At 31.5% G+C, this 26,268-nt stretch overlaps 1 protein-coding gene across 5 annotated transcripts in view; it reads right to left on the reverse strand.

The window, feature by feature from the left end:
* Window positions 1-1,741: 1,741 nt before the first annotated feature.
* Fife (regulating synaptic membrane exocytosis protein fife) overlaps window positions 1,742-26,268 on the reverse strand; it is a 210,823-nt gene continuing 186,296 nt past the window's right edge. For 3 of the 5 annotated variants that reach the window (XM_076374246.1, XM_076374247.1, XM_076374245.1), the window contains 4 exons: window positions 20,331-20,418; window positions 18,197-18,279; window positions 17,873-17,980; window positions 1,742-16,600 (listed from right to left, as the gene is read on the reverse strand). In XM_076374246.1, the coding sequence (XP_076230361.1) occupies window positions 16,299-16,600; window positions 17,873-17,980; window positions 18,197-18,279; window positions 20,331-20,418 (581 nt within the window). In that variant the 3' untranslated portion in view covers window positions 1,742-16,298. Of the gene's footprint in view, window positions 16,601-17,872; window positions 17,981-18,196; window positions 18,280-20,330; window positions 20,419-26,268 lie in introns of those variants that run through there. The other 2 variants (XR_013001417.1, XR_013001418.1) reach the window with 2 other exon arrangements.

A 26,268-nucleotide genomic window follows, 5' to 3' on the forward strand; every position in this document is an offset into this window, starting at 1 on the left:
AGAGAAGTGAAATCTGTATGAATACTTGTTGTACTACAAATAAATAATTGAATTTGCGTCTTACCTTGTGATATAAAAAAGTTGGATTATACCAGACCGATTCAAAAAATCTGTTTCTGCAAGTGATGCAAGACCACAGAAAAAGTTTGAATAACAAACATTCAAGAGTTTAATTGAGACACTTGAACCTGTTTGCCACCATCTTTAGTTCTTTCACCAACCGAACACCATTTATTTCTATTCATAAAAACTATTACTAAACTGATATTGAGGCAACTTTCTCCATAAAACTAAATAATGCTTTATAAAACCGAATAAAAAAGATTAAAACGCAAATATTTGAACAATGATGGGAATTGAAATAATAGTAAATCTATATGAAACTTGCATGAACTTATTTCAATACATAATGTCTCCATTTTTGTATAAGATAAAATCACCAGTAATTGACCTGGTATCAGTAATTGACCATTTTTCAGGAAAATGTAAAAAATATGGTTTTTAAAAGTAATAATCTTTCGATAAAGGCACGATAGAAATGCTGCTGCATTTACCGACCCAACTCCGAAACATTTTTACCCGCCTTGAATTGTTTATCGTAAACAATTGCAATTTTTGCAATTTTTAATTGCAATTTGTCATAATCGTTGTAAATATACAATATTAAAGTAATCACCTTTAGTGTTTTTAGTTTTACTACAAGTGGTCACCCGCTAACTAACATATGGTCTGTTGAGCCGTCACGGCTTGATAGAGGCGACACATGCAGAGACTTAAGCTCTTTATAGCACGGGGCAAAAAACGGCTCTTATTGTTTAATATTTTAACGGCACATCGCGGCAATACTCATTGGCCTTTTGAAATTAAATTCCAAAACTTTCCTTTCACCCGCATGTGGCAGCCAGCGACGGGTTGTAAATGCATATTTCTGAAGGGCGACCAAATGGTATCCTAAGGACACTCGGTACCTGGGGTTTGCCTGGAAAAAATTTGTATCCAAGCTAAAAACATAGTCTCTGCATGTCTTAGGTAGCACCCCACCCTCGTTAGACTAGGCGCGCCAAGGGCGCAGCGACGGTGGAGACAATTCGTTTCGAAAGCCCCTGATTGGGACTTGTCAATTTTGGCGATAACCAATCAGAGTGTTTTCTTAAATTTCGGAGCTGACGATCTGACTCGCAGATCGCCAGCGAAACAGACAACTCAAAACGATCGCACGAAACACATCAAACAAGCGCGTCTTAGTGTTCAGACATATTTGTACACACGAAAAATACAGTCCACTAACGAAGAAGCAAGCGGTCTCATTTAATCAGCTCCAAGTAAGGACGCTGCTGTGAACGCCCAACATGGTCAATTACCAGTTCTTTCGTTTTATAGGGTAGCCAACTTCTGGCACAAGTATTGAATTTTCTAAAACGTCTATAAACTTTGGATAATATGACTACTTCAAAAAACTTCAGTTTGTTACATAATGTAAGAAGTTCAAATAGCATGTTCACGCATAGTCTCTCTATTTAATAAAGGAGCAGGTGTTTACTATTATGCACACAGAAAATTTTTCTTAACTGGTCAACTATTGGTGCCTTTACCTTATAAACTACTGCATAATAAAATATTATGATTCCAATATGATTAGATCACGATCGGTCATGATCTAGAATTTTTCTAACGCCTTGTTTATTTCTGCTATAAACATACCCTTATGTAGAATGTTCGGTGTAATTAAACTGCATTTTTTTTCATGTCTGTATTTGTACAATATCCGTTTATACATTTCTCTTTTTAAGGGAATAGGCCAGCGGGATTACGAATAGGGTACACAAATCCACAAAGTTCCTCGAGACGAGGAAACGGGCGAAAAATTCGAAAAACTCGCAAGACGCGTTTATCTTGCGCCCATACACACTACAAGTCGTTAGATCTCATCGTTACGATAATAAATTATGAGCGACTTAACAATCTCTCGTTGAAACACACTTTACACGACATCACACACGGCTCCCGTGTAACTTATAATCGTCTGCATTTCGCTGTCACACCTGATCACAGTCGTTGAAGATTCGCCATTCGTTTCTTTCATTTTTCTTGTTTTTTTGTTCCTAGAACAGTGACTTCCAACCGTACACACATAATACCCGCCAACACGAAAATATTGGCTGTTCAGTTAGACTTTTCCCTTAGAATATTTCTGCTTACAAATATAATACGTGTTTTCATCTTGCAATCACTTTCATTGCCATTCGAGACTGACCATCCTCTAAGAAGATTGAATTGTTGCGCGTGAAGGGAGTAAATTGATTAAAATTGAGAAATTCACAGACGGGAATTCTCATACTTTGAATTATTGCGTGTTTAATAAACTCGAAATTTTGCTATCAACATTGATAAAATTCCTGATATTCAACGTACTCTCTTTCGAGATCTTCGCGACTTTTTTCTGATAAACTCTGGAATTACAGTGGATTTTGCAACATTGATAAACTTATGCACGTATAACTTGTTATTAGAATCTTTCTTACGGCCTCTTTCCATAAAATTGTACTATATATCTTTCCGTGTAACATTCGATAGATCTATAGTCTAAGAATGCATGTGCAGTACATTCAAGGTTGAGATTGTACACTCGACAGAGTTAGAACAGGGTGAGGAGAAAAACTCAAAAGTATCTTATATACTGATATATAAGATGACAAAATTGTTGGGGTACTCAAACTCGATTCAGATTTGCGTCAACATACTTTTTGAAGTTATCGAATAATTAAAGCGAATATGATAAACTTTTATTTTTAGAAATATTTCTTTGTTTACTATAAAGTAGCATAAACGATAAGACAGCTTTAATGTACAGAAAGTTAATTTTAATTTTAATTTCAATTTTTCCTTTTTTATTTTCTCTTTAAATTATGTTCTTATGAAGTTATAACATTTGCTTTATAAAGAAACATATTTTTGATAATAAATACAGGTTATATAAAATAAAGATTCAGCTATATGCAGGTATCTTATTTTCAAGATAAGGTAACAAAGTTCTAAAATGTAATATTTAATTTGAATAAAACTGTCAGAAATATTATTTTTTCCTCGTAATTGCTATATTATTTGAAACTTCGTAACTTCTTACCGTTAATATAAACTATTTACTTGCAGCATAAACCTGAATTAAGTTCTGAGAGTGTTTGGAACCCCTGACATTCTGGAAGCTGTAATCAGGAGTACTCACGCATCCCTTCCACATTACTGCAATAAATGATTCTTCTAAATTTTCTCGCAGTGCGTATCTGAACTCCATTTTTCCCTCATCTTTAATTTTTATAGAAATATAAATTCAAAAATCTAAGCAATATATAATTCAACAATATTATAAATTGACAGAACTATTGTGACGAATATTTTTAGACTTGCATTGAAAATTGGAAGTGAAAAATGAAAAATGAAAGAACTATTTAAAAGAACCGACAATAAACATTTCGACATATTTGAACATATTTGAAAATAAGATATAAGTAATTAAGATATTTTCTTAACACCAGAACTACCGTACCCGTAAAAATGACTTTAGTCTTCTTATTTTGCAATTATTAGTATTACCAAAGTACACAATATCCGACATGATTTAGAAAATAACCATTTTTACTAAAATGCTATAAAAAATATCCGAAGAAATGGAAGAAAACTATATTGTTACAATCTTTATAAGGATTACATATTAACTCCAATAAAGGCTCGGTACTTCAAGGGTCAGGATTCGAAATGCCGGCAAAAATTTTTAATATCAGCGATACGATATTTTTTCCACATTTAAAAACTTGATTTTCTTTTCTCTAACATCACTAAAAAACCGACGGCAATAAAGAAATTTTGCATTCAAATTTGAATTTCAAACGAGAAACTCTGCAAGAACCATCCGATGAATATTGCAAATCGATATTCGTATTGAACAGCGCTGTGGACTTGATCTAACGGTCCATTCGCGTTGCTCACGTCAGCACAAATAAGAACAGACACCACAGAGATGAAAAGGTTGAAATGCACTGTCCTAGAAGATATTTTCGCGCCACAGATAAAACACTCGAAAGAAGAGGTAATCAGGAGTAACTTTACAGAATGGGATGATTCGAAAGCGCTCGTCGTTAACACTAGAACTATCGAGCATTCGATACGATTGATATGTAATCCTTGTGAAAATGGCAACAATAGATTTTTATCGGTTTCTTCAGGTATTCATCATAGTATTGAATTAAAACTATTTATTTTCCAAATCATTTATGATATTTAATATTTTTAAGATATCAATAATTGCAAAATAAGAAAACTGAAACTACTGATCTTGACTGGCGCGGTAGTTCTAGTGTTAATTAAATTCATTCAAATTGAAATGTCTGTTTTCGTGGAATTGATAGCAAAGATTCTTTAAATCAGAGCAAAGAAACAGAGTGATCGAACAATATTATACACTTTACGCGTGTTTCTAAATACTTTTGTGTGCTAGACACATGTACGCTCAGTTATTACAGCTTCTGGGGTTCGATAAATTTTTTTACTATCGTTAGCAAACAATTTCGCAGCGCGGAGATGGGAACAGAGAAATGAATTCGTAACGAAACGGGCAAAACGGAATCTCTTATAGACACTCCCGCATTAACTTCTATTTTTAACACTAAACGTGTCAGCACTTTATATACACCTATTCCTACCGTAACCGGTCAAATAATCGGTCATAAAATAAAGGTAAACGATTTAAACGACTGTTCTTTGTGAGAACGAAAACAAAAGGAAAGAGAAAAATGGAAAAACTTATTAATCGGACAATATAAGATATAAAGTAAAATGGACGAAAGCAGAATTTTTATTCAAATTTGAAAACCGGTCATTTGACTGGTCACGGTACGTTTAGTGTTAAGTATATCCACTTACTTTACACACGGACTATCGCCACAGAATAAGATCCATCGCCGTCGATTCTGTGACCACTAAGTTGTATTCGTTTACTTGGTTAACTCTTATGTCTACCGCACATCGTGAGTCTAATCCACACGTGCGACAATCAACACTTAACACATAAGGAATCACATGAAATTCTGTATATAACGGTACACCATTTAAAGTTTGCGCAGCTACTTTAAAGATGCCTCACCCAGCGGTACCTATTGCAGACTCCGTGAAGCGTGGGTTAATCCGAAAAAAGACTTTTCACGTAGATAAATACACGAGTCTCGTAGAAGGACGTGTTCAATGCGCGTCGTGTTGTGATCGAAACGATTTTTGTTAACGTCTTGACGGTCGTGAACATAATAATTTCGTGTTTAAACTGGAATTTTGGTTGTTTGCGACATAGTATGTGTATATTCATTACATGTTTTTAATTGTAATTATAATTAAGAATAAAATTGAAATAGTACTTATAAAATAATATTATTCTTAAATAGTCAAAAATTTGGTTTTAATTATAAAACTGGACTTTAAAATAAAAATTTAATATAAATGTAAATTAGAAAATGAAATTAAGATTTTAATGGTACTTATAAAATTATAATAATTTTAAAAATTGAAGATTGTAATTCAACTCTGATATCTATATCTCAAATAAAAATAAAATTAAAATGTAGATTTAAAGTTAATACTTTTTCAATAACAAATATAAAGACACAACGTGTCTGAAACACTAAACATTAGTTTTAAATCTATTAATCTATTAATCTATTATTTAAATCAAATCAATTCCAAATTGGACGACCGTCAAAACGTTAAGCGGAGGTTAAGCACCATCGAAATGCTTTCAGCGAGTTTCCTTTCAACAATTTTCCGCGAAACCTGAAGTAATTTCGAATCTGATGCTAAAGAGATGCAACATTCGATACTCCGAGCTACGAGGATGGAAGATCAGTCTGAAATGTTGACGTGATCGTGATCCTCGAGTACTTACATAGATCAAAGCTTTTTCACGACATGATTTAGAACGTTTCAAGGTAGGAACTATTCGGTTGTTCAACGGTCGGAGAGATGTATAGATTCGACGATCGTTTAAAGCATGAAGATCGATCCGAGCTGAAAATTCAGTTTGGAACGCGCAGGTGATACATTTCCTAATACTTTTCCTTTAGCGAATATCTACAGATCCTGGAAGATTATCGCCATACTTTGGCATCATTGTTCTCATCACATAAAAACGCTAAATTTTCCGAATCTCTCGATATTAAAAATATTACCCACGTTACATCTGCTTTGCGATTACATGCTGTCTACTTGATGAATTTCGATCGCCAGTAGCACCGACCGATCGTTGCTAATGGCGTCATTTTCATACGCGCGCGATTTTACATACGTCGAAATTACAAGGGTTGCGTCTTGTGACTAAGTATTCGTTCACTGAGACTAAGCACTTATTGAAAACAATTTTACGCTCGTTTCTTCACCTTTTTTCTCATGATTTAGGCCGTAATTGAGCAGTATTTATACGATCTGCGTAAAACTGCGTGCTTGCGGAATAAGTGCTCTGCAAGAAGACTCAGTCAGATTTTTTAAACTGTTTATCTACTTACTTTATTAATCTAGGACTGTGTAAATGAATTTGGCAAAAACTAAATTCGTTTATCAGACAGAAACATGAAACTTCTTAGTGAAATGTTGGTTGGGTATCGACATAATAGTGGAAACTTTTGATTTGATAAAAAGATGTACCTAATAAATAAATAATAAATGTAAATTTGGAATAAATTACTGATTTACTAAATTAAAGTTTAACTTTAATGAAAAAATGTTGTAAATCATTGCATCACGTAATGTTTATATTTTATATAGAAATCAAATATAAAGTCCATTAGAACTGAATCAGCAATTTTTATTAATTGAAAGTTTCAAAGTCTGAACAGTTTAAGTATAATATGCATATTACAAATAAGAGTGTTTACATGCTTTTCTTTATACGAAAATAAAAGTTCATGATTTTTGCAACACGTATTAATAAATAATGATAATTGCCTTAGTAACATAATTTCGCCCAACGCACAAAACATTTAAAGTATCATATTTTTATTAGTAATTAGTCCCATAATTCTGTCCGATTGTGTCATCTACTTCCCAACCAATGAAATCTTGACACGTAAATCATGGTAGTCGCATGTACTGGAGGGATTAGATGTTTCAAAGATTTACATTTATTCTTCGACAATGAAAGTTTAATCAATTTTATAGATCTGCTACTAATTCATTAGGTTGCTCGACGTAAAATGGCCGACATTCTTAACAATAATTAATATCGTATTGAACATTAACTGCACATTCTGTCGATACGATACGAATAGAAAATGTTCATCGAAATATTGTACGCGATAAAAATTTATAAATAAATTTTACATTCAACGTTACAATCCAAGGCTTTAATTGAATCTGTATTCTCTCTAATTTTTTTACAATTTTTGTTCATCAAATTCGACTTTATTCATATAGTGAACATGACCGAATCGAATTGAAATTCATTAAAAGTTCTAATCTATTTAAATACACTGCACATGTACATTTCATTGAGATGATAAGTAACACCATGAGAACCTACACTACAGTTTCAATTTGTATAACGTTTCCTTCGTTAATGATCTTTATTCGCAATACAGAAATCAAATATATGCAAGTACATATACTTCTTAACAGAATCAGCCATTTTACACGCAATAAGATGATACATCAACGACAGCAGTTACTAAATCACAAGACAGAGGCACAGAAAAGAAACATTTGCAAAAGATATTCGACGAAAAGTGATTTGAACTATTACTAACTAATCTATCGACGTTTCATCGTACGTACGTATGTAGGTTGCTGCAAAAATTTCAGGAATCCGCCATTTATAGCGATTCTATTTAGCTGTTTATGTCATTTTCGTAAAGCCTCAATTTTAGCACTAAACCTACTGACACCGATCAAATTAACCATTCTAAACTTTTGTATATAATTTCTCACGTAAAATGTTATATGTCAAATAAGATAAATATTATTTCGTTATTTATAAATAATGTTTATAAATGGTCTTTAAAACCGATTAATGTTAAAATAATTCTGAAAAATAATAAATCTAAGTTCTTTATTTTTATTTTTGTTGTCTTCGTTAATTCTTTTTTCAAAATTATAATTGAAATGAAAAAAATATATTTATTTTATCATTTTACGAAAGTTGTTGTATTTAGTATTTAGTCCTGAACCAAATTAATTATTATTTATATCAAATTGTAAAGAGTATAGCTTTTTTAGAACCGGTTATTTTGATCGAGCACGCTAGGTAGACATGAAGTGTCGGTAGGTTTAGTGTTAAGGTAAGAAAGTGCTCACACAAAACAGTGGAAAATGTATCGACGTTGAAAGAGAATATTTTTGAAAAATAATAAAAGGATTATTTCAAACTTACTTGTATTTTTTCTCATACTTTCCCGAAACTTTTGCAGCAACCCACATATATATTTACATAACTGCTGTGTACACTACCGATCGTGGGTACCATGTTGAATCTGATTCGAACCTGCGCGTAGAAAAGTTGTGGGTGGGTCCAATTCAATGAGATTGTCGTTAACATTTAGACTTTAGACAGTAGAATGAGTACATACAACACAGATATGTACGGGAAGAGGCTGTTGCTCGTATATAATTTATAGTCTTCCATCGTTTCCGTATCTAGGTAACGTTCGAGTTTCAGTTCAAGAAAGATAAATCTCGATCCAAGAATAACATTTACTCTTTTTTATCCACGTTAGCACGATAGCCTCTCATTAAGCTCTCTATTCACGCAAATGCAACCGGCTATTACATTCATTTACATCGTATGATCATTTCGCAGGTACATACATACAATTATATAAGTGATATTTTATACCTATACACCACTACGATTACCTCAAGCGAGATCGTGTCTCGGCGAAGTATGATTATCTGCTTTACGAGATACTCCCTAAAAGATTCGTAGCATACATAATTGGATCAATGATCTCGATTGTCAATTTCGATACGATATACATATGTGTACGCATTTTATATGTATGTATATGTGTATGTATATAGATTTTTCTCATATTTAAATACCTATATATTATGTGTATATATAAATATATATTCATTTACATATATATTTATATATAATATTTATATATTTATTTTTATGTTTATATATATACACATATATATATTATTTTTGTATATATTTATATATATGTATATATATTTATTTATATAATTATTATTTAATTAGGCGATAGAGTAGTCACATATTTAGGCAGACTTGATTCATACTCGACATCGAAAGGCTGACTTTTTTAGAAGAAAAGTAATATGTTACAGTGAGAGAAAGGAATTGTCTTCTTTCATTATTTGCTCGAAAGCTTAAGTAAGTGATGAGACTAGCTTAACAAATTCTGCAATGTGTGATTTATGATTTTGAAAATAAAGATTTTATAAATTAAGTACGACCATCATACACTGAACATAATTATTACTATCAGATTTCACGAGTCACACGATCACAAGTCTCCCTCTGGTGATCACAATGAAAGAATCGACTTGCAGAATTTTCCATGACTATTAAATATTACTTTTATACTATTTCCGATTAATTCTTATGAAATTTAACGGTATCCATATTGAAATATGTATACATGTTAATAAAATAGTATACAAATTTTATACTCCGATTGTAGTAGAATATAAATTTTTGTCTAATTTTCAATTATTTTCATAGAATATTTACTTTTGCTTTGTTTTACTTGAAACCTAGACAAAAGTGTCATGCCAAATTTGTAATTACCTTATGTTTAGTTAAATCATTGATTATTTTAATTCTCGATTTCAAAGTAACTTGAGTAGAAGAAAATATAGAATATTATTAGTTTATCATTATTATAACCGATTTTTATCACAATACATTAAATTATTTTAGGTTTAAACATTATATTCGAGTCTGGTTTGAAAACTGCATTAAATTCCCAAAGAAACTAAATTTCCGATACTGATAAGTATTATTGTCCGTGACTTTTTCACTGTGTAGCTTCCCCCGAATTTATATCGATACAACACAAACTCTATAATTGAATTATATGTTATTTCAAAGTACTCGAGATGACTAAATTATTTATATCTGCATAGAATAATACCCACATTATACCATATCATCTTCATCTGCATCTTCGATTAACACGTTACGTGTCATGTCAGTCACCGATGACCGACGCTTCTAAATTACTTGAAAACAATCGTAACATATAAGATAGAAGATGTCGAATGAAAATGTTTAATAAGGTAACTATGATGATAATACTGCAATGCGAAGATTTTAACACTAAATAATTAATAATTGTTCCTGCTTTTCTTTGCTACAAAAAAAAACTCTATGCAAAACTGGTCAAGATTTTCACATTGCTTAACGTGCCAAATAATCTATTTTTCTACTAATAAGCAATCATTTAAATCCGAAGTAACAATAAAAATATCGTCATTCATTTAAAAAATAAATTCACTTTAAACGATCATAGAAATCTTTATCTAGCATCAAACTTCCACACTAAAGAACTGATAAAGTTTCGGTTCAACGGTCCAAGCTTTAATAAATTTCATCACCGAGAAACTCAAAATCCTTCACTAAAACTTTTCAAAAAAGGACCATCCAAATCTAAAAAATGTTCATTTCCAGAATGTATTCACGTCGATTCTTTCGTTGACACCAGTGTCTAAAGTGTTCTCGACGAGTGCAGTTCCGATTGCGGGGAGAACTCCGACGACAGTACAAGTGGAAACTATAAAGACCACGATTACGACAGTAATTAATAGTAGATCGCTTCGAAATCTAGTAGAAAACCGTGCCTACAGTGCTCTTAGCCATCTTACGAAGGAAGAACCTTTCATCTAGGGATTTAGATGATTGCATTCGTTCAAGAGGATTGTCCATGCGATTAACATTGGACGAAGACATTTTCGACGTTAGCTCGGTAATGCGACAACGGAGCGGTTCATCGATAGTGGCACTTCCGTGATGGGTTCGTCTCGAGAGCTCTCGTCGAAAATCTCTTCGCGTCTAATGTACCCTTAAAGAACTGTTAGGATATGTTTGTAGGCCGATTAGATTTTGCGTTTGTTGCACGTATGCTCGTGGTAGTCCTCTGCTCTACGAGCATGCGCTCTCTCTCTCTCTCTCTCTCTCTCTCTCTCTCTTAGTTACTCGTCGCTTTTTAATGGGCCACCGTCACCCTTTGTACATAATCGTTTTCAAATTTCGCAGACACCGAAGAGTGGTTGGATTTCATCTGCCCACGAACGATCGCGATTCTATACTTCGAAACGATTGATAAAGCATCTTATATTTCAGGACATTGATTCAATGCGACGCAACGCGCCGCAGGATATCCTCTTTGAAACGTCGCGCGCTTCGAAGAATCAGAAAACGATTTAGTCACGAGAAAGTACGATGAAAGATGAACCGCACAAGTCTTCGCGTCTGGTAGAACTTCTGTCGTTAAATGGTTTCACTTCTTATCCAAACAACTTCGCAATTATCGCTGGGACAAGGTCATCATCCAAGATAATAGTTAATCTTTAGTGCTTGGGGGCCTTATCAGATGTTAACCTTCATCGTACGAGATGCTGAGGCAATGGTCCATACTGTTATCGTTTATTGCTCTTTGAGGTTGTACCTGAGCGCATCACGCCGCGGAATAAAACATTCAGTTTCAAGTGGTATTGATCAAATGAATGATAACGCGGTCAAGATCGAAGCGACTTGTCTAATCAAACTAGAAGTTTTATCGTACGAACTGAATTTTTAAGGTGTTTTGATCTCGTAGATGGTAACAAATTTTATTTTACTAAATATTTGAATATAGAAACGAATTTCTAATTTAAGAGAAATTTTACTAAATCATGTTTCGATAATACGTATTTTTATGTTACTTTTTAATGTTGAAACGAATTATATAAGATTTTATTGTCTGACAAGAATGACATTTTTTCCAAGATAGTGCTATGGATTTAAAAAGTTTCCAGAATATTGTTATTTTAAACAAAAAGAACATATGATTGTAAGATGAATTCTTTGAAGGAACTCTTTTCCAAAATTACATAAAAATACATATTCCAAAATCTTGTTTCAAAACATACCTGTACATTGATTTTTAATTGAGCATTCCTCGTAATTAACATAAAGTAAAGATAATTATAAAGACATTTGCTAAACGACTTTTTCCAAACTTTTGAGAGCCTATAAAAAATAAACAGAACATCCATTCGTGAAACACCGACGCTCTACTAGAAAATTCTATTACGATAAAGGTTAAATCTGCTCGTCGTTAGGATTTGGTCAGCGAAATCGTTGATTTCTGTGTACCATTAATACGCGATTAAATAGAATTATCTCGTAAAAGTATAATACCGCGCGCGCGACGTCAATGCCATCGTCGCGCGTGCATCTCCATATACACGTATTGAATAATTTATATCTGATAGTACAAGCTTCAGCTTCTAACTCGGGCGGGGTAAGCGCAATACTTTCGAACGATTTATCGTCCACGAATTTCTTATTCGTGTTTCGATTCTTTCGCCAAACATGTCTTCTTTTTCTCCGTGTTTTCTCCCTTTAATAGCATTGGGTTATCCGAGGACACCGGAGTCCCGATCAGAATTGTTCTAGCGAAAGAACGAAATGTTCGCTTGAACGTCTTGAGGGTCACCGCAATATCGTCTCGAATAGAATCACTCGGTGGTAGATAATCCTCGGATGACTAAACGGTCAGTGAAAAACTTCATATATTATATGATATTCGTTAATCGTCACGTTACGTTGCAGATAGTTCGAGTATCGAGAATTCGCAGTGGCCCTCGCGATAGTTTCACATCGAAAACGTCGGATATTAAATTTGTAAATGTTAAAGGAATCATTTCGTCAGTCTACGAGCTACAAAAATTGCGTGACTTCTAAACATCGAGATGTCAATGGTCATTCATGTTGCCCGTAAAGTAGTTGGTGATCGTTTACTGACTGTTCTTCATATTTGGGCTCGGCCAGCGAGCTTCGGAACGATTGTCTACCGTTAAATAATTAAAGCATCGAAAGGGTCGTCTCGATCCAGAATTTCCATCGTCAACGATTTCAAACAATCCTCTCGTTGATGTCACGATCGAGTTGCGAGAATTATTGTATTAAGGATACAGATGTGAAAAAGATGGAATAATAAAGGAAATTTAGAAATAAACATTCCATTTTAATTATTTCTTCATGTGAACATTCACCAAAATTATTTTACTTTTCAATTTTCTTTCAATTTATTTAACACTAAACCTACCACGTGTGTCAAAATAACCAATTGCTAATCTCCTTTCTTACAATTATTGAAAAGGTAATCGATGCTTCCCTGGGAAGTTAAGTAGATTGAGTAAGTAGATTGATTCAGTAATGCGCAAACTGAATTACAAATGATTCGAAATTTCAATAGATACATTTTTAGTGGTTCTACAAGAAAATTAGATAAAGTTAATTTGACTGCCTGGTAGTTTTAGTGTTTAAAACTACCGGATGGGTCAAATTGACAGAATTTTGATTTTGCAAGTACTTAAATAATCAGCTATTTTCGCGAAAGATTTTTAAATAAACTTGTGTATTTGTATAGATACAAGACTAGGAAACTCTTCGAATCTCAAGAAATTGTTTTAATTTGTATGACACATTGAAAATAGGTTATTTTAATTGTTCGATAGTTTTTAGTGTTAATTAGAGAATATAAGAAAAAAAGGTTAATAATATTTCTGTTTCTTTTCACTTTTGGTATTTCTTAACATTTCATCGTCGATGGCGTAAAGAAAATTTTGTCTCGAGATGTCCCTAACGATCAAAAAATTTCCATTGAAATTGGTTCGCGTATTTATCACGAGACTCGATCGAATCGCAAAGCTGGATCAACCAGAGCTCGCGCCGTCGCGGTGAATTTCGATCGTCTCTCCTTCGCCTCCTTCGATCCTTAATTTATGGGAAAAATGGACCCTCATCGTCTCTGCGGGACGTAGCTGCATCGCTTCTCCTCTGAATTGTATTCCGCTTTGAAAAAAATAGAATCTCTCTTATGCCGCTTTCGTCGTAGTTACTTCTTCGTTTTGTGTGTCGTTTACCGTTGAACGGGTACACCCTTATTGCTAAGACTTTCGTGGAAGTTTGTCGATGGATTCTTTTGTTTTGGTTTGCCTTTCTTTTGTTAATTATTCTTGGCCACGGTAAATTGTAATAACCGAGGTAACAGATTGAGTATTACGCTAAATTAATCTGAATTATATGCTTCTGTATTATATATATTGTTGTGTATATAATGAAAGTAATTGTCGCCATTTATTTCTTATTGTTTTCTTATAATCTTATTATCTTCTTTTAAGACGCAGAAAATAAGCATAAATAAAAGGTAAAGTATAATATATTCTATAAGGTTATATTTATAATTCGATTATCTTTTTACGTAATATTTTAATTATCGCGTTTATAACTTGGGTTAAATGTATTTCAAGAATATATAATTGCAGAAACGTACAGTGTTCTATTATGTGATTTACTGATGGCTTGCCCAATACTCAAGGTGTTAAATCGATCTTGACATTGATGAAATGTGCCATTTTATAAAATTGGCCAGTTTCACGGTCATATATCTTTAGCAAAATTGGGCATCGTCAAAGTAGTTGTGTATCGAAACAATCGACATCCTTATTTTCCACGAAAGGAGATTAAAAGGAACCAGGTAAAAACTTTGTGCTTCTGTTTACTACAATTCTAATATAAATGTATTGATAAATTATCGATTGGAGCGGTTTATAGGATTGATTGTCACTTGGCATGTGTTAAAGCATGATGCCGCAATTAATTAATTGGACAGACTATTTTGAACGTCTGACAAGTACTGAAACAGCAGAATCCTGATTTGAAAATGTTAAACTGTATTGTCTGTTAATAGACACGTTAAGCTATCTAATTAGTTAATATCAAATGAGATCGCAGATTTTGTAGGTCGAAATGAAAGCAATGTATGCTGAAAGCAATAATCGTTATGCGTATTTAATGTATTCAATTCTGTATGTTTCTATTTAATTTTTAATTAAAATATGTACCACTGGAGCTAATGGTTCCTTTCCCAGCAGAATACCGACTGATAATTTCCATTTTTGTAAAATTTCTGCGAATTAATTAAATTAAATCGTGCTAATTTTTATAAAAGGTAGAAAACAGCAATAGATATTCCGTTGAGAAAATGTTGATAATGGAAATGGTACATATTTTCATTCATTAAAGCTTATTGTTTCTGTTTCCACCTACAGTAATTGCAATTTTATGTGATATAATCCAATAATATATATTGCTGGTCGAAAGCTTGGGATTATTTTGTAATTCGTGACGAAAAAAGCAAATAACAAAATGAAACTATTCACTATAATCTGTTCTTAACAGATTTATTAGAGATTCTTTTTATTGAGTTTTCTTCTTTGCTTTCATATCAAAAACACTAACGTTTTATTGATTGTTTTGTCTAATTTACATATTTCAATCGAATTATGGAATGTTCTCGTTTCAAACTGCATTCATCCACTGCAAAGACTGCTTAAGGAAAATAGAAGTTATATCAGTAAAGGTGAAAATAACCTTTACAACAAAAATTTTAAACAAATATTTATCAATAACTGCAATCTTATAATTTCTCCATAGCTTTACGTATTAACTTGAAGAATCTAAAAACTTCAACATTTATTCTCACAGTTTCTATTTAAAAACAAAAATATAATTAAAACCTTCTAATCATAAGGCAAACCCAAACGTTCAGTTAAATCTGAAGAAACATTCTCACCCGTCTACGAACTACATTCATTTAATTCAATATTTAATGTTCATTACACTCGATATATATATTTTGAAGGAATATGAATTAATTAAATTAAATCAAATCAAATTAGACCACATGAAATTTCAATTATATTAATTGTAACAATTATTTTATAAACATATTAAAATTATAATAATCAAACGATAAAAAACATTGCCACGCTCGAAGACCAAGATTCTGCTGTACGAACACGTCATAATGTTATGAACTGGACAAACAATGGGTACGTTCGCGTTGATCAGCAACAACGGCGACAAATAGAATAGAGAAGGTACCTAGACGAATGACGGTATTGAAAAGGAACAGTGGCGGGTTCCATCAGGAGATAATTTTGATCGCAGGCTCTTCCTCGTTCTTGAGCAGAAGGCTCAGCCTGAGGTCGAGTTCGCCGGCCTCGAGGGCCCATTTTTCCCTGAGCCATCATGGAGAGTCCGCGGTGTGGGTGCCAAGTGTATGGATTGGGAACAACGGATACCAATCGACGGTCAGCCGTGTCAGTGGAAGACGGTCGAGGTTCACTTCGGCCCCGCCTAAGCCCTGATTACTTTCGAAGGCCTGCTTCTTCTCCCACAGCATCACCAGGAGATTTCTCTCCAGAGCGTCACAGCTGTTATACTTAATAGTCTGACGGTATTCCGGGTTCCTCTTGTGCCGTACCACACGCGTCTTGCGTTTCTGGATCCACCTGTCGCCATCCCGCAGATACGTTTTCACGTAGGTGTCTATACGGTAACAGAGGAAAGATTCAGTATTGGGAATGTCCCAATATCGTATCAGACTCGCGGTGAACATTTCAAATAGAATTCAACAAACATAAATATTATTCAATTTGTTTGAGTGCGAAATACATTTTATTCCCCTTTTATCAACGTTTATACTTGAGAGCACGCGTCGACATAGAATAAGACTGAAATTTTTTCTTATTTTCAATAAATTATTAATAACAAAATAGTTAGATCAATCACAGTTCAGAAAGAAATATCGTGTCAGACTCATGGTGAAGATTTCAAATAAAGTGAAAATTTAACAAATATAAATATCACTTCATTCTTCCAAGTCTAAATTGAATATTATTTTTTTATTATTCATTGTAATGCTTCTGAGTAAACGTAGACACAGAATAAGTGTAGAATTTGCCTCTTTTTCTAATGAATTATGGATAGTACTATATCTTTGTTGAGCGCAATTCGGAAAAAATCATAAAAATCATACACTTTAGAACATTCATTATGTGTTTTATAAATCGGTAACCTTTTTTTTTGTTTAAAACTTTTCGACTACCGTCGAATTTGAATGATCCTCGTTGTGTATCATACCTTTCTTGCAATTGTGTCATGTGATATGTTATTTATATTAATTTTAACACGTTTAAAATCAAAGTAAATCAGAGTAAACAAATGAAACAAAGCATTTTACACGAATGTCATATGTGTATGATATAAACATAGGTTATTTTTCTTTCATATTCTAGTATTTAGAGTAGTAATTAAGAAACAAAATATTGTATTTACGTCACACTTTGTATTTTTTTTAAAATAAAAAACTACTTCTGAAATATTTGTGAAACATTATTTTCTCGTGTTATTAGCTTCATGAAGCAATGATTTTGATTCAAATTGACTGGAAGTAACTATTTGTTCAACACAGTCATGCACATCTGCATTACATTATAATTAAGTTCTTAGAATTAGAACATGTTTACACTTGCACAAAAGACAGTTTCTAAAACAACTGCTCCTGAAGTCTTATTTTGAAATAGAATTATAAAGAGTATGAGTAAAATTTCGTTACATCTCTTTAAAAAAAAAACAATAGAAAAAATTATATGGATATTTTCATTGAACTATATAAAATAGAAATATTAATAAATTAAAAATAAATAAATTTAAATGAATTCAATGAATTAATAGAACTAAGTGATGAATAAATTTATTAAATTTTGGAAAAAATTATATTCAATTATTATGGAAGATATGTAAAGCGAAATACATTACCTGGCTCTTCTCTATCCGCCGGACAAATATCTCTGGCACAGATAACCTCGACCTCGAGTGTTCCTTTGCTTAGACAAAAAGCCAATTTCACCTCGCCGTTTTGAGGTCCTAAAATTCATGACAAATTATTAGAATAAACTGAAAGTTTACTAAAAGATGAAAACCTTTTAATAAAATCATCTGTTTCTTTTATAGAATATTATAAATGCAACCCTATACCTCATCAGTGGCACAATTAATGTAAAGAATAATTAAACATGGTTACACAAATAAAAAAGGAGCGTTATAAATTGATATTTTCGAAGCAACTTCTAATTTATTTACCATTGTTCATTTTGAATCCCTTTGGCGACACCTGCCCGCGACCCAACCTTATATCAATATCATTTTCGTTCCTCGCTGGCTGACTAGAAGTTAAAAAGAAATGGACAATTAATACACACGATTGAATGGTAGGATAATGAAATACGAATGAGAGTATTTATAGCAAGATAATATTAAGCATATTAAATATCTGTATTCAAAGTTTTAATATTAATTTTACTATGAATAAATATTTACATTTCGATATTAACCTTATTATGAGTTAAATAGGTATTTGTATTTAACTGTTAATATTAATCTTATTATGATTTATAGGATTTATATTTGATCTTATATGTCAATCGTGTTAAAGATAAAATGTTCGCATTTGATTTTCATTGAATATTTAAATTACAAGGAAATGTTAGTAAATTTATTATTTTACACTGCTACTAGAACACATTTATTGGTAAAAAGAAAATGTGCTTCCAAAGTAAATATTATTACTACACAGCAATTAATCTACAATAACCCCGTATACAGAATTACTTGTTTTGAAATTAATACGCCAATAATTATATCGAACGTTATAGCGTTTGATGCTTTGTTCAATTAACGTTCCAATGAAGTTATTCTGCTACTTTGTCTTTTATAACATACAGGCTTGTGCGTTCAATGCACTACGTTATGTCGTTATTTATTTTTATATCAAGCATAACATGTTACATCGAGGATCACCTTATGATAGAACATGAATTTCTCACTCGTCGGTTTAACGATACTTTTATGACATTCTTTGAAATCCTCCTGACCAACCAGAAGATATTTTTTTATGATAATACTACACTGCATCATATTAGATAATGCAGGCCTAAATTTGAATCTTCCTTAATGACACGTTTCCATAATTACTTAAATGATCTCCTCAATAAAAGAAATGTATCATTGTTACAAATATAAAATGCTTGAAATACAGGAAGAACACAGGTTATTTCAATTATGTTTTAAATGCTTTGAATTTAAGTAAAATAGAATTTTACGTTTTATTTAAAAAAAAAAAATGTAATAACCAAGTCTTCAGTAGAAACTTCTACAACAGTGGAAGTTATTAAATCTGCTTTCTGCTCAGTTTTTAACTGTTAATGCTTCCAAAATAATTTCAATCTTAAGCTGCGAGGAATATTTTCGTACTAAATAACCGAAAGGTAGTAAAAGAACAAAATTTCTTGATGTTGTTAATATAATTTTTACAAACCTCCAAAACTTTCAAAAAAAATTAAAACACCCAAGTGCTTGAGGTTCCTATACTAGATAAAAATTGGAACATCTGAATATTTATAATTTATCGTAAGTAAATAGCACATAAACGAAAATTAGAGTAGGAATCACAATGCGACAGATAAGTACACCCCTTATTATATGGAATCCTCTTGTACGAAACCAACAGCGCTAAAAGATAGATTAGATATTTTCGTTTTAATATAACAGAAAATAATACTTACTTTATTTTAAAACAAGAACAACGTAAAAGGTTTTTCTTTTATGTACAGAGCAACTCAACCCTTTGCACTCCAAGATTTTAATGTCTCATTTAAAATGTCTCCTCAGAGGCGATAGCCGAGTGCAAAGAATTAAAGTAAATAAGGAGATAAAATTAAAATCTAATCACTGTCGGAATCACTTAAAATTAGTCTGCAACAAAATCACATTTTTGGTATTACGTCCAACTTCCTCATCGATTGGATTTGATTTAGTTTCAGAATTTGTGTGCTCCTCATTTGACAATGTGTCTGCTTGTATTATTTTTTTATGAAGAATCTCATTATTGTACTTATTCCGTACCTCCATTTACAGGGTCCTTTTTCTACGCGGTAAATCGTAACACTATTTGTGGCACTGAACAAAATTTAGTTTTGTTTTCTGAAATATTATTAGTATTATTTTTTGTCAAGCTACCTGAAATAAATATGTATTTCTAAACTTTACACCATCTTTTCTTTCTGATTATTGACACGATTTTCATTCGCGTAAGACGATTAAATGTAGAGAACGGATACTCCGCGTAAATGGAGGGACGGGTTTAACTTTTAGATCGCGTTATATGGGTTCTACTGCACATTGAAAAAGATATGAGAACGTATTCAATCTTGCTTACCCCCACTTGTCTTCCTCGTCCGATTCACTGTTGCGATCGTAAAACCTCTCCGGAATATTCATTACACTGTCTTTGCGCTCACCCCGCCCTGTGGGTAGAGGAAACTATTATTCTTTCTGTGAGTCGGCACATTGGCGATTACCCGCTCAGCGACCTGCGTGTTTCACCCGTTCCATTGGCAACACGAAAATCTTCGCGTTTCTTTGTTGTCTCGCAAAGGAAAAGAGTTATTTCGTTGTTGCCTTCTTGACTACGAACACAGGGTATTTCATTTAAGTTGAATGTATAAATTCTTTCCGTTGTTACAGCGAAGAAAATGTACCTAAGAGAATTCACGTAGTTTCAAAATGAACATCCAGCAATGATGGAGAAAATACTCATATCATTTTTAAATATTATTTTAAGATTATTATTATTTTTTCAACCTCATCATTTATTTTTTATGAAATGACGTTACAGTCAATATAAAAATGAATTTAATGATGTATGGCGTCATGAAACATTTTGAAACGACTTTGAATAAAAAGTGAGATTAAGTTGGAAGAATATAAAACTGATCAGTTAAGATTATTAAATCATTTCTTCCTAGAAGTTTAGCCAGCTTGGTCGTCTGACTTATCGTTATTATATTATTATTATTACTAATGCAGAATTGTGAATTTTTGACCTTGCACTGACCTTCAATGAAAAATTAAAAGAATATGGAAAGAGATTTTAAAATTGTATTCATTTTTCGTTCGCTATCAAATCGTGTCATTTACGAAATGTTAAATAAACAATAAATGTTAATATGGGAAAAGTTATGATAACCTCAAAATGGCAATCAAAATGTTTTCAGAAGAATATTTTTTTCATTATAGCTAGATGCACACTTTGAAAATATATAGATTTCTTTCGGTCAATCCTTTCTGTTTTCCATAACAACAGAAGTAATTTGGATATCAGACTTATGCAAGACACCCTGTACATGAAATGTCACGCAGATTGCTAAGGGGCCGTTACTCGAAATCCCTTTTGCACCCACTAAATATGACTGTCTACCTAAAGATCCATACTCTTTGCACAAAGCTTTACTTTATGTAGCAGTCAATGAAGCTTTCAACTGGTATAAATTGTCAGTGTACTGTTAAGCGTTTTCGAACCACGCATCTCTGTATACAATGTATATCTACAATTGTAGTACGATAAAAAGGAACAAGGTGAACCCTCATGTAAAACTGAACCGAAAACGTAGATGGAAAATTATTTCGTATCAGATTCTATTATCAAGAAAGTTCAATTGCAATAATTCATTAATATTCTCTCGTTATTTACAGTTTCTGCATATTGCAAACTAACAAGAAACAAGTTTTCCATGCTTGTTACTATAACAAAGGAACTTGACAAATTTTTTTTATTTTGAACACATTATTTCCTACACTTTCGACTCATCATTACATCAAGAGATCCACTTTCTAAATTGCACTGCGATATTCAATTGACTTCTATGTACAATAATATAATATAAGATTAAATAATTCTATTTACAAAATTGTTTATTTGGTTTCAATCCATGTGCACAGTATCCCTCATGATAATTCGAATGATAATAATTTCATACTTTACCTCACTTTTCGAAGGTTGATCTTAATATTCTATATTATGTGTAATACAAATGACTATTTATTAATATGATTAACAATTTTCTTATTTTTCAATAATTGTAATGTACCTTGGAGCTCATTCAGCAAGTCTTCATTTTATTATATTTTTATAAAACTTTAAAAAAATTAATTCGATAAACATTAAAAGTTTAATACAATAATTAGAGAAAAATGTTAACATTCTATAAGCATTATTTATATGAAATACACACTAGTAAGTAATTTTTTAAGCGAATATTATTGTATACTTAATAAATTTATCATACGAAGAGGTTTTACTTTAGAATAAAAAATTGTATTTTTCGAACACTTACAATCATTCGAATAATTATAAAGGATATCATATAGTTAATTTGATCGATTTTGAAAAATGTTCTATAGAATCCTTTCTTTTAATACTTAAAACCAATCTTGGGAATGAAATGTAATCATTTTTGAGCTGTCTTGGCTAATAACATATGAATATATTGTTATAATTTCAAATTGCTCGCGTTCTAGTAATGACTTCGTAATTTGGAATAAAAGTGAAGTAACCAAAGGTGAAATAATAATAATGATCGAAAAAGAAGTAGCACGAAAGATCACACTAACGTGTAGCATGATAGATAGAAAATTCTTAATGAAATGGGAAAAGTAAGAAAAAGTTGAAGTATAATAATTATTACGCTTGCTTTTAAACGTTAAATCGGTTATATATCCTTTTTATATATAGATCTTCCCAACGACGTTGAGAACCACTGTATCTACAAAATGAAAACCATTTTTAATCGATTCTATCGGGACGCTTGGATGAGCAAAGCTATTGGCCAAAGTTGTTGTTTGTCAGAGTGATGAGCCTGTGTGTTCTACCATCTACATGAAAAATTTCGTGAAAAAAGAGAACTACGACTAACATACCTACTACCGATTATTATCATTAATGTATAATATCGTCAAAGGTGTAATAATACAATTTTGATCACGATTACCATCATACAATCAAGAAAGGATGGAAAGCATTAACGTGGGTAAATCGGCAAATGGTACAGTTAATGACATTAAAGCTTCCTACTTACGCTTTTCTTAGCTACTTGTGGCAAAACGCTAGCTAAGTGTGGTACAGGTACTTCAATTATAGCTATTCCTTAAGTGCTTACGAATTTGTTAACATTGCAAAGGTTGGCATCGCTTATTACTAGATATATTGTCTAGTGGTTCTACTGTGTTCGTCTATTCTATGTGGAACAGATGTTATGGAAAAGTACAATGATATGTTATTGAATGTTGATACGTACAATAATGTTGAGTTATCACTCTTCTAATCCAGCAACTTTAATCACGTTCAAATAATCTCTGGTTCGGAGTAACGTAATTGTATTGGGTTGCGGCATAAGTTCTGTTCTTTTGAGGACGTCTTTTATAGATTTAACTTTTAACAACGGTTTACGAGATTTGTACATTTTATTGCCAGTTACGACAATATTTGAAAATTTGTATTTTGCATATGTTTTATGAAATCTATGGTTGCCAGTTGTTCATGTGCCAGTCATTAATTGTAATGGAAATAAATAGAAAGTAGAAGAAGTCGATAGAAATGAAATGCTACTTTACTATTATCAATATTTAAGCTTTGTAAAATTTGTAATCAATATAAAATTACTCGTGATTAATATAAAATTCCTTTACCCTAAGACAAACAATTAACAACGAAGTAATTTTAACAACTAAGAAGGATACAAAGAGAATCATAAAATAAAGAATCAATGTAATCTGTTTTAAAAGTTTTATATTAATTATGTTTTGTCAGAAAATGTATTGTACTTTATGAAGTCCATTTTATTTTTTCTCTTGTTCTTTTGTCATGATGTGCTTCGTTTTTTCTTTTAATTGTCACAAAATGTTTTATCATTTAATGTTGTTAAACGTGTTTAAGTATGTATATTTTGAATGTAGAAAATGAACACCAATTTAATATTTGATATTCAAAGTTAAAAAATTCAAAAAGTGAAGATTATGTGAAGTCACCTACTATACAATTCTACATGGAGAAAATTTCTCCATTTGAAACCTCCTTTTTGAGAATATCAAACTTGAATGTTTGCCGAGAATATATACATTGGTCTAGCTAACGAATGTATAAATAAGGTTGTTTTGGGTATCAAAATATATAAAAATTGTAAGATGGTGTTTTTTTATTTGCAATCTTATTTTTGAAGAAAAAATTGAACACGTTTTGTCTACAGTTAATTAAATACAGGTGTGCGCAATACATTTTCAGAGTGAATTTTTTCAAAAACTGGGTTTCAAATGAATCAATTTTATTTTACATTTTGTATCCATTTTTTCATGTAGAATAATTTTCTGTCGATTGCACAAAGTTTCTTAACTTTCCTATGAAAGAGACCTAAAAGAAAAAGTTTTACTGATTACTTGTTATTTTTTATATTCTCGCTATATAGTTTGTTGCAACATTTGTTGCACTATTTAAAATTATTCATAATCAACAATGACATTCGAATTTTGATACACTAATTCACTGATCGACTTACCAACAAAATGGTGGACAGAACTTATGCAACAACTTAGTATACTTCATTCTTTCTAAAACATGCTCTATCCCCTGTTTTAGATTAAGGTTACTGTATGTCGTATGTTCGTTATCGTCAAATGCATTTCGATAAATAATATCAGAATGATATTCCATTTCAATTGAAAAGAAATATTTTTGTTTAAATTTCCATCTGAAGAAAAATAAGAAATTTTATTTTCTTTTACAATTACTCATTAGTTGAAATATATGTATAGGAGGATGTCTTTCCTGTTTCGTATGTTAAATACGAAATTAGTCTTTTATTCATATTTTTATTTTGTACATTTGTAAAACTGGCATTTTATAAATTTCATTCGCGTGCTCTCGGAATTGTGTAGCATTCATATTTACTGCTTTAACCACTGTCGCAGCACTGTTCTATTAGATATATGGGAAACATGTCAGAAATCCATCGTCAAGCATATTTGATACGAATTCCGATAGCATGTTTGGAATCTACTGGAAGTCTATGGCTGGGCTGAAATTAATGGGTCAATTTGTGGTACGTACGATCACTAAAATTCAATTACTTCGTCCAATTCGGTTTCCATTATTGCTTCTTTAATTACACTTTTGTTTGAATGTTCAAAAAGATACAAAAACATTTGACACATCTGTAGAATGAATATTGTAATCATACTTTTAATAATAATTTCAAACGTCAAAATAATTATACAAGAATTTATCATGGATTAAATACAAAAATTGACATGTTATTCATATCATATATATTTTATTAATTACATTTTTTCAGAATTAATGCTACGAAAGTTTGTTAAGAAAAATTATTGACTTAACTGTCTTTCGTGTTAATTGAAAACTTTTACTTGCAGTTAGACGGAAATTAATTATTACAATTAAATATTAATAATTCAATACTGAAGTAATTATAATTATAAAACTTCTCGACTTGTAAACCATGTTTGTTATGAAATATTGTAAGGTGATACATGTTTTTAATGTATAATGTTTTAATACATATATTGTAAGTGTTTTTGTTGCATCAAGCAAGTCTACGTTCTTTAAATGCATTCAACGATACCTTTTTCCTTACTCAGAGCCACAATTACATATAGCAAGGGTTCATTAAGAATAAACTCTAATCTACAACTACGTAATACTACAGCATAAAGCAAATATTTTAAGTCAAGGCACTACAAATGCAAAAAGAGGAAGTAAAAAATGCTACGTGGTTTATACTTCTACTTAGGTACCCACCAAAACAGTGTAAGTTTCAGGGTAATTGTATTTGTTAAATAAAACTTGTTAATATAATTTTAACTTATTCAGAAGAAAGAAATAATTTGTTATACCCGTAAAGTTTCTTGTTCATTGCTTCGTTATGTTTTTCGGAAGCAAATTAAAGCAGTTTCTTTATCAATTAGTTTATTACACGGTTGGTAATTCAAGAAAAAGGATTTATTAGTCAATTTTGAAAGTATTAAAAATTTAATGTAAGGTGATTACAAATAAAACGTAATGTAATTGTACATAGAATTATTGGGGATGTACACCATTGGTCAAAACTATGAGACTAAATTTTATTTAGCTCTAAATGTGTATGACAGTATACATATGTTTTTTTTATTGCTAACTTTTTACACTCATAAATCTTTTTTAATAATGCATTGTTAAATACATAAAAAAGTTAACTAGTTTATAGTAATTGTCTGTTCAAATATTTTTAATTTCTTAAATTTTACTATTCACCTTATAATATACTGCT

Source organism: Nomia melanderi, chromosome 2 (assembly GCF_051020985.1).
Source record: "Nomia melanderi isolate GNS246 chromosome 2, iyNomMela1, whole genome shotgun sequence".
Classification (NCBI taxonomy): Eukaryota; Metazoa; Arthropoda; class Insecta; order Hymenoptera; family Halictidae; genus Nomia; species Nomia melanderi.